At 44.2% G+C, this 9659-nt stretch overlaps 1 protein-coding gene across 1 annotated transcript; it reads left to right on the forward strand.

Annotated features, from left to right (window-relative positions):
* The first annotated feature begins 364 nt into the window (after window positions 1-364).
* LOC136015446 (cytochrome c oxidase subunit 7A2, mitochondrial) lies at window positions 365-4348 on the forward strand. The gene is made up of 4 exons (XM_065681410.1): window positions 365-473; window positions 1662-1751; window positions 3186-3270; window positions 4143-4348. The coding sequence occupies exons 1-4, from the start codon at window positions 438-440 to the stop codon at window positions 4199-4201; spliced, it is 270 nt and encodes an 89-aa protein (XP_065537482.1). The 5' UTR covers window positions 365-437; the 3' UTR covers window positions 4202-4348.
* The last annotated feature ends 5311 nt before the right edge of the window (window positions 4349-9659 follow it).

Genomic DNA, 9659 nt, shown 5'->3' on the forward strand with positions numbered 1-9659 from the left:
GGTACTCTTCTGGGACACGCATCCAGCCCTGTGCAGGTCTGAAACAGGCAGCAGCTGAGGGATGTTTCTGTCATGGATGTGCCAGTGTGCCCTTCGAAGGCAAGAAGTAGCCACAGGATCCTGCGGCAGCAGTTGGCCCTGTTCTGCGCTGCGGTGTCGCCCGCCGCCGTTATTTCACTGGGGGGAAGGCTGTCATGGCGGTGCGAGTGGAGCAGCCATTCTTAGACCAGCGTGGAGACGGCTCTCGCCAAGCATCTGCGCGGCACCCATACCCCTCCAGCTCCACCTTCGCCCATCACTCTCTTCCCCGTTGGAGGACTGACGCGGCTGGCTGAGCGGGGTGGCGCTGCAGGCTCCGCGGCGGCGCTCTGTGCGCACATGGGGGTGTGTGTAGCGGCTGCTTCCGCTTCCGCTGCCCTTGCTGCCGGCGGGAGGTGATGGGACCAGGAGCCGCGATGTGGCGGAACGTGCTGGTGAGGCTGCCGGGCCGGGCCGGGCCGCAGAGGGGAAGGGAGGGGATAGCAGCGCAGCGCAGCCCGCTGGCGCGGCAGGGCGGGTGGGGACACGGCTCCATCAGGGGCTGTCGGCGCCCGCCCGGGCAGCGGGGCTCGGCCGCCCGGTGACCTCTCTGCGGGCCGCTGCCGCCGGGTGCTGCTGGGGGAGCCGTTCGGGAGGGAGGAGTGGGAGAACGGGGAGCACGAGGGGAGGAAGCGTTACAGTTCGGGTCCTGGCCCGCTCGCTCCACCTAGTGCCGAGCTCTGCGTCCTTGGAGGGGTGAGAGCTGAGTCTGGGGCACGCTGAGCCCGCCTGTGAGGAGGTAAGTTTGTATTGGGGTGGGTGACGGAGGGAGGTGCGTTTTTCCCTTCCTGGCAGCCGGCATCGCCCGGATGTTTGCGCTGTGGCCGCCTTGGTGGTGGTGGTAATTCTGTGGGGGAGGATCGGTGTTACCGTGTAGGTTGAAGGAGGCTGGGCTGCGGGCAGCTTAGAGGTACAGCTGGCTCTTACCTTTGAGACGTGACCTGTTGTGAAAGCAGGCTTTGAGCCACCGGGAGAATTACAGATCGTTGGGTTTGGTGGCCTGACCCGTGCTTACTACCGCCTGTGTGGGCTGCCTATGGAAACAGTTCGTGGCTGAGGACACCGCAAGGTGCCTTTAACTGGGAGAGGGGGAGAATAAGGGGAGAAGTGCCTTCTTCAGCTCTGTGAAAGTGAGCTCCTGTGCTGGTGGCCAGCAGGCGAACTGCAGCTGCGACAGCAGATCCTTGTCTGCGCAGACGTCTGTCTTAAATATTGTCCCCGTCGCTAGTCAGACACAGTAACTGGTGCCTAAACCTGAGATCTAAGGGGCAGAGGTCGAGATTTCCCGAAAGAGGATACTACTTATGAAGGTTATGCTATAGATCCATAAATCTGCTGTATCTTATTGAAAGTAATTTCCCCGAGTTCTCCTTTTTTAGGTAATCAGTCTTTTACATAGCCTGTTGAAAAACTGACTGAATTCAAAACCAGGGGGGATTGGTGAAGTTTTGCTTGCTCGTTTGTTTGAGACCTACTTCCTCTGTCTTCGACTTCTATCTTACTTTTAAAGAAACTGTTTCTACCCAGTTTGGATGTAGGTGAAAAATGACACTGTTTTTAGAAAACTTTATCTTTTATTTCAGGGTCTGCGCCAGATTTCCCAGAGGACCATAAGCACTGCTTCACGCAGGCAGCTTATAAATAGAGTTCCTGAGAAGCAGAAGCTTTTTCAGGTATGGAATGAGCACTGATAGTAGGGTAATGTTAAAAGAATAACACTGCTTTAGTAAATGATCATTGTGTGTGTTTTGTGTCAAAAGAACTGTTAAGAGTTCTCTTTACATCTGAGAGATGAGCTTTTGAAATCGGTAGTGTGACTACAGTGCTTGAAATTGGCAGTTACTTCCTACAGAGATGAAGAGTACATCCATACTTGACTTCTGACTCTTTAGGTTATTTTACTCTGTGAAGTGATTTGTACCTAAGTTTCTTATGAGCAGTAGGTACTGTACATAAATACAGTACTCTGAAGTGAGATAAGATGGGGGAGTATGTCCTAAGAACAAATAGTGAAAAACAGCAAGTGAGAGGACAGAAGTACAATGAAAAGTTAAGCCTGCAGTCTTACAGCTGTATCCATAGCTCATAGATGAGCCCCAGAATTCTTAATGAGGATGTGGTATTATTGTATTTCTCTGTTTTAAAGGTAGTAAAGGTCATAAGGGATTGGATTAACTTCAGAAAAATACCGAATCTTTAAATATAACTTCTGAGTTACTCTTTTCCTGATGGATAGGGCCACCTAGTGAGAACCAGTGATTCTTCAAATGCCAAAGGAGGGGGTACTCAAAAGCATACTCCCAGCTGTGAGCCATAACCTGGAGCAGTAGCTTTGTACTGAGGATAGACTAGACTGGGCTTCAGCGATGTGAAAGGGTTAGAAGCCTCAGTTTAATAGTTTTTGTGTCTTGTTGCTTTCCTTCCAAATGAAGGAGAAAGCCAGTCATGTTGGGACACTGCCTAAGGAGCACAATGTTCATTGCAAGCCAAGAGGAAGTGGGATGTTGATGATGGGTGAGGTCAGAGGTTCTTTTTCTGCTGGAGGTCTCTTCCTCCTCACATTTCCTTTCTTGGACAGCACGGTGAGCTGGGCTGGCTTGCAGGTCACCACCATTGAGGCCAGCTTCAATTCCAGAGCAGTGCAAACTTGCTGACAAGGGTAAAGATCACATAGATCCAATGTTTAGGCATTTTACTTCAGGTGGAGAAAAACAATTTGCTGTATGACAGGCAAATGACAGCAGGTGACAGTAGAAGCTCCTACCCTTGTTGTTCCCTGTAGCAGGGATTGACTAAGCTGGAGATGGTAAGTTTTTAGGGATGGTAGTTGTATCCTGGTGACTGTCATCAGAAGCATTTAGGCATCTGTCAGTCACTGCTTTAGAGATGAATGTACACATCAACTATACTTCTCTAGTGAGTGATCATCTGATACCAGAGTGAAAGTTTGAAAGACAAAGCTGAATCTAAATAAGGTACAGTGTCTTTTGGTTGTTGGGAAGATAATTTGGGGAAGTAATTCCTGTGCTGGGTAATTCTTGTTATATGAACGTGATGTTGCAAGAACTGTATTTAAATAGTTTCTTTTTGCCCCTTGTTTCCATTAGGAGGATAATGGCCTCCCAGTGCATCTCAAAGGTGGTATAATGGATAATGTGTTGTATAAAATCACCATGGGTCTCACAGTTGTTGGTAAGGCTAATACTAAAATATTTATGCTGCTATTAAAGTACTTTTTCTTTGGTACAATCTCCAACATGACTGGTGTTCCCTTTAAATAGTTATGCAGTTCCTTCAGTTTGTCCTTCAGAACATGCAAAATGCATGTAGAGAGGAGAAAAACCAAACTATGTGGTTATCCTATATATATTTATCTGCGTTTTCTGAAGTTCAGCTTTTCAGATGGCTTTTTTTCCCCCTGACTGATACTGCTATGGGCTGAATACTCCTTCAGAATTCATGTATGGTGTTACAGAAAACTAGGAACTACTTGCAAAGCTTATTCTGAAAGGAGTAAAATGTAATCACAGCACACACATACACCAGGTTTCTCGCTAGCCTAGCTTCTTTCAGTGCTGGGCGATACTTGATGTGCTGAGACTTAACATGCTGTGAAAGCTTGTGGAATATTGTGGAATATATCCAAGCTGCATGATACTGCATGTTTTTAACCTTTATGCTGCTTGTTAGATAATTTTGTGGTAGCCTCTTAACGTTAATGTGTTGATCTGATAGATTTTCAGTTCATTTACTTTAAGTAACCATTACTTCATGATTGTGTAGGTTCCACAAATATGCCTCTCCCCCTTTTTTTATTTTCTTGTTTCTTTATGCAGTCTATGGAGAAGTATTTAAGGGATTTTTTTTTCCCCCTAAAACATAAATTGTTCCCCCCCCGTCCCTGACAAGTAAAAACCATGGAGACCTGGCTATGGAAATGTGTTGTGTCTGAATTCCAGCTGTTTATTATAAAAATTTCTTTTGGGAAGAAACTGGGAAAAGAAAGCTGACTTGAAAGTAATTCTCTTACCTCTCTGAAGATAACTTTTCTGTGTCTTTTTCAGGAACAGTCTATGTTTTTTATGTTCTGGCTGTCGCTTCAATGCCCAAGAAGCAGAAATAATTCCAGTTCAAGATGCCTCAGTGGCTAGCATCTCTTCGTCCAATTCCATGTGACTATGACGGCAGCTTATAAGCAGCTGGCTTAAAGCTTGGGATCATAATTTAACTGTAACATGTTAACTGCAATCAATAAAGCAGTTTTACATGGTGGTGTGGTGGTTTCGACTGTATCATGCGTGTGAACATCTTTGGTCATAGGCTTGCCAAGCTGGTGGAGAGGGCTTTAAACTCAAGTTGCTGCGGAAGGCAACCCACCATCCCACTCCTACCAGTTTGATGCCAGTGCCAGCAGGAGGCGCCCGGAGCCTGGAGTGGGATCACAGGTCAGCTGGAGAGCAGCTGAAGTGCAGTACAAAGGCATTCCAGTCACTCTGGCCAGTAAGTCAGCTTCATCTGGGACCAGCTTAAATGCCTCTGTGCAAATGCACATAGCATGAAGAGCAAGCGAGAGGCACACGCCTGCAGGCCTACGATCCTGTTGGCACCACAGAGACAGGGTGGGATGGCTCCTGTGATCAGTGTTGCAATGGAAAGTGCAGCCAGGCTCATTAGGAAGGACAGGCAGGGGAAACAAGGTGAGGTTTTACTGTGTAGAGGTAACACTGTCCTCTGCAACTTTAAGTAGTCTCAGTTGCATTCAGCACCTTCATCTAATACATTTATTTTTTTTCTAGAGGCTTTTCTCTGCTGCAGCTTAATGGCATGTCATATTTCCTGAAAAGAATGAAGATTTCTAAGCATGAAGATACAATTAACAAGTGATGATGTGTTTATCTTGCTGCCCATGAAATCAACATATATTTTAGTAATGATTAAGATTTGGTAATCTTTCGTCATTGCCTCCTGGCTAAAGCCAGCTTGTTCCCAGTCATTAAGGTAAATAAGTAATCAATTCTTTAGTATAAAAAAAGTTTGAGAATTTGAGGGTGTTCTAGAGCAAGTAATTAAAGTGGTGGAAGGGAACAAGAAGTGTAAATACGAAGTGTACTGGTGCAGTGCTAGAACTTCTCAATTGAAAAGGTTTACAGTGACTGTTAATTGTACAGGTACTGTGGCAGCTCACTGCTAATTTGATGAGGCTGAATTGGACCCTACTAAGCCAGAAATACTGAAGATACTGAAGGCAGTGCTTATAAAATCTTCAAATTCCTATTAATATTTGTCAGGTTTAATGCCCTCTTGGAAGAATTTTTCTAGCAGTCACTGTAACTCCAAGGATAGGCTAAATACTTAGAGAGACTCCTGTCTCTATGAGTTGTACTCTTCTGTAGTATAAGAATAGAGACTCCTGTCTCTATGAGTTGTACTTTTCTGTAGTATAAGAATAGGACTGCCCCATGCCAGCAGGGTAGGAGCAGGTCTAGTTCATAAGTACATACTTAGGTTAAATGCATTAGATTTAAAACAATTTAGCATAATTCAGGTTGGAAGGGACCTCTGAAGGTCAATTGGTCCAATCTTCTGCCACTTCAGAGCTGTCCTGGGCAACCTAGCCCAGGGTCTTGAGCAGTCACATGGAGAACATCTCCAAAAATGGAGATTCTAGAGCCTTTGCGCAACCTGCCCCAGGGTTTCATTGTTGTTTCTCTGAAGAGCGTCTTTGCTTCTCTGGGGCATAGAAACATATGTGTTTAAGGGATGGCTGTTGGCATTCCTGTAACACAGCTCTGAATGAAGCCACAATTGTATTTGTGTGCTTCCACCTAGATGACCATGAATTTTACAAACCTAAAGGGCAAGCAGGAATCTTTCAATGTGTTATGTTAAGACCTTTCAAAGAAAATGAGGCAAAGGCTGTAGGCATGGCTGAGTTTTAGGCTGCTGCTACTCTTGTGTCAGGGTGTTGGTAGCTGCTACTTCTAAAGCTCAGTAAACACTATGGTTTCTGGGATTGCTGTCAGTTCTGCTCCAATGTCATTACTGCTGGGTCATTCCAAGCTTTCTGGCAGCAATCTTAACTGTGTGCCATAAGTTAGGTTATGTACCTTAACAATAACCTGGTTGAGGAGTGTTCACCAGCAGAACTGTGACAGCCCTCTGTGTATGCAGACACACAACAAATGGCTGATACCACTAATGGTTTGATCATGATCCTTTCCAAAGTTGTCTTCTTTCATTAGCGAGGGGGTGTTTATTAGCTTGCTATGATACTGACAGCCACAAATACAACTGGAGAGCCATCATTATCTTTGGGGGAGAAAAAGTTGTGGTCTAGAATTAGTCAGGGATACCCAGTAATAACTATTAGCTGCTGTCATGTACTTAGGAACAAGTCTTATATCTGAAGCAGCTAGTGCTGTCGGTGAAAATGCCTGCTCTATGATAACTGCTTCTAGAAAGTATTTTTAAGTTGATGAATATGAGAATTACTTGTAAGCTACCTGGATGTCTCTTACTAGTTTGACTATTGCAGTTACTGTGGAAGGACATCTCTAGGAACCAGTGCTGTGCATCCCTAGTTAGGTTTTATGTTCCTAACACCATTGTGCTTTTTGTAGCCTTTCTTCCACAAGGTGCTTCTTGTGGGTTATTACATTGAAAGTCTGGTGTTGACTCTGTAACAAATAGAGCTTCTAAAAATAATCTGAGAACATCAAAATAATCCTTTTGTTTCTCAAGGAAACAGTGTGTTTCCCAAAATGTGAAAATTAGCACAAAAATCTAGCTTCCCACTACAGCACTATTTTAAGCCTTTTATGGATTATGTTTGTTTAGAGCTTTCAATTCCTATCCGGGAGAACCAGATTATGCTTGTTAAACTTGAGGCAAAATGGAAGGGAAGGGCCAGTGTACTCAGAACTCTATAGGAGAATCAAGAATCTTAAAAAAAGAAGAGTGGGGGGATACCCCTGGTGGTAGACTCTCTGTACAGGTGGGTTTGGCCAGCTTCATGACCAAAAGAGTAGGAACTGCCTGGATGGATGTCCCAGAAGAAGGTCTGGGACATGGGGTGCAGTTTATCTGGGAAGGAGCATTAATGCCTAAAAGGAAGAGAAACCTCGCAGCACAGTGAGCTGTACTTCACAACATGCAGAATAATCACTGCTCCCTGTGACACTGGTAAAGCTTCAGCTGCTACCATGTGCCCAGGGTTACTACTAAGATATGGACCAAGTGGTGGGCATCTGGAAGGCAGTGTAAAGAAAGATCAAAATCTTTAAAAGCCTACATCCTTTCCTAGCTGCAGGAATTGTGAAGAATCTTGAAATAAGAACAATTGTTTAAATAACAGAAACCCTGCGATGAGCTGGGTGGTAAACGTGCATTTCTGTGTGCAACTGAAGCAGAACGTGCAGCCGCTGTTCTCTCAATCAACCGCATCTCAGAATCCGCTGTCTCAGGAATGTGCTGGCTTGCAAGCTGTGCTGTAGGCAGCAGCCCTGGCGGGAGGGCACATGGGGTAAATGCAAGCATTTAAATGCTATTTAAATGAATAACAAATGACAAAAATCTGCTGTGCTGCCGCTGAGGGCTCACGGGGTGGCGTACGCAAGCCATGGGTCTGCCAGCATGTCTGGATTTTTTCTGCTGCAGGAACAGTAGGAGGACAAAACCAAACAAGACCCACGGTCAGCTGCTCAACACCACTTTCTGGGACTGTATTACAAAGCTAGCAGGGAAATTCCCATCTAACTGTTCCCTCTATATGTGTAATTTGTTGCAGGCATGCCCGCATCCCAGTCTGCCAGAAGGTGTAAACTGTCTATATTGCCTGTACTGTCTTTAGGAAAATGCAAAAATAGGGCTATGCATCTTCTGTAGGGCTAAAATTAACTTTAAGTGTTTGGAAGTATCTGAAGATCTTCAGTCTGCCTCCTGGCATTTTATGAGAAGCAGAAAATAAAACAAGCAGCATCTATTACTCCTTGCTGATGTGAAGAAATGATACATTACATAAAAAAAAAAAATTGAAATGGTTGGTGATATGAAGTCATAGACTGGTAGAAGTTAACACAACCAAACTGTGAGCTCTTGTCTGATTCTGCTACTGTAGTGCTCAATTACCATCCTTAAATCAGTATTTTCTGGAGTTAGGTATTATACTAATATACAGTATTGCTCCCTTACTGCTGTCCTACTTCTGATTTGTCTTTAGGCAATAAACGTGGTATCTTCCCCAAAAGGCATTTCCTGTAAACTTTATTTTCAGATTCATGTAAAATTTATTTTTCAGTTACTTTTATTAGAAATGCTAGCTATGAGGTTTTTATATTTTTTTGCTTTAAAGGATGGGAAAGCCTCCTGGAGCTGAGGACACAGGAATGCTGTCCTGGCTTCCTGAGCTGGGTTGTTTTAATTGTCACTCCGAAAACACGGGGGGGAATTTTCTGCTAGATAGGCAATGAGTACTCCATCTCTTCCATTGCCCTAGCCCCCTATTTTGCATTATTTAAGCTTTTAAAATTATATGGCTTGAAGGTTAACAAAGGTTAGTAATGTGCCAGCTTTGGCAGAACGGAAAAAACCCAGCAACTTGTTTTTGCTACTGTAAGAGAAATAACTATTCAAACAATAATCAGATTAAACAGATACAGATTAAATCCTCAGTATTGCAGTTCTAGGTTACACAATCCTTTCTGAGACTCCAGATGTACAGACCATGGTTTACTTTGTCCCTTTGGAAGGTAGCTCAGAACTATCTGCTCTTAGAACTGTGCCCAGGGCTACATTTTCTTGGCTGCTGAATATAAGTGTAAGTCCAATTAGCCTGATGCTCATGAACATTTCCCCAGTAAAACTCTGAGGACTAACAATACACAGTATCATAGCACTGGCTTTCTAACAGACACCATGAGAAAAGTTCAGAAACCCTCAGAAGTAAAAAGAAAACACCAGAGAGGTCTCAAAGAGCACAATGTTACCTGTACTTTCTTTTTCTTTCTTTTTTGGGATCTCAGAGTAAAAACACCACTTTTCTCACCTTTGCTGTCAGTGCTCTGAGCTATGAGGAAGTGTGATGATAGGGTGTTTTTGCATCTTTCATATTAAGCAGCCCTTCCTTAATCACCCAGGCTTTCCCAACCCATCAAAATGCTGGAGGCTGACCTTCATAGCTACTAGGGTGAATCAGACTTTCAAAGACAAAATCAATCTGATCAACCTTACTTGACCCTAAATAAGGTAGTCAGGGGATGAGTAAGTCAAAACGAACATATCTTTTCATGTGCATGCTTGTGCAATTATTTTTCTAAGAAGTTCCTTTTAACAGTAACAGCACCTTCTCCGGTCTGACTTGTCTGAGACTTTGCACTTATTTTTTCAGAACTCAGTCAATTCTGCTGTAAAAATAATGGTTTGTCCAGAAGTGCATTCTGAAGAGAATCTCTTGGCTGCACCGTAGTTTCACTGAATGCGAATATTCAAGTCTTCGAACTCGGTGGGCAGCACACATGGGATGTGATACATTTTGGTCTTGTCTCAATATTTCTCAAGAGTTGCTCACAGGTTTTCTATCAGAC

Source organism: Lathamus discolor, chromosome 5 (assembly GCF_037157495.1).
Source record: "Lathamus discolor isolate bLatDis1 chromosome 5, bLatDis1.hap1, whole genome shotgun sequence".
Taxonomy (NCBI): domain Eukaryota; kingdom Metazoa; phylum Chordata; class Aves; order Psittaciformes; family Psittacidae; genus Lathamus; species Lathamus discolor.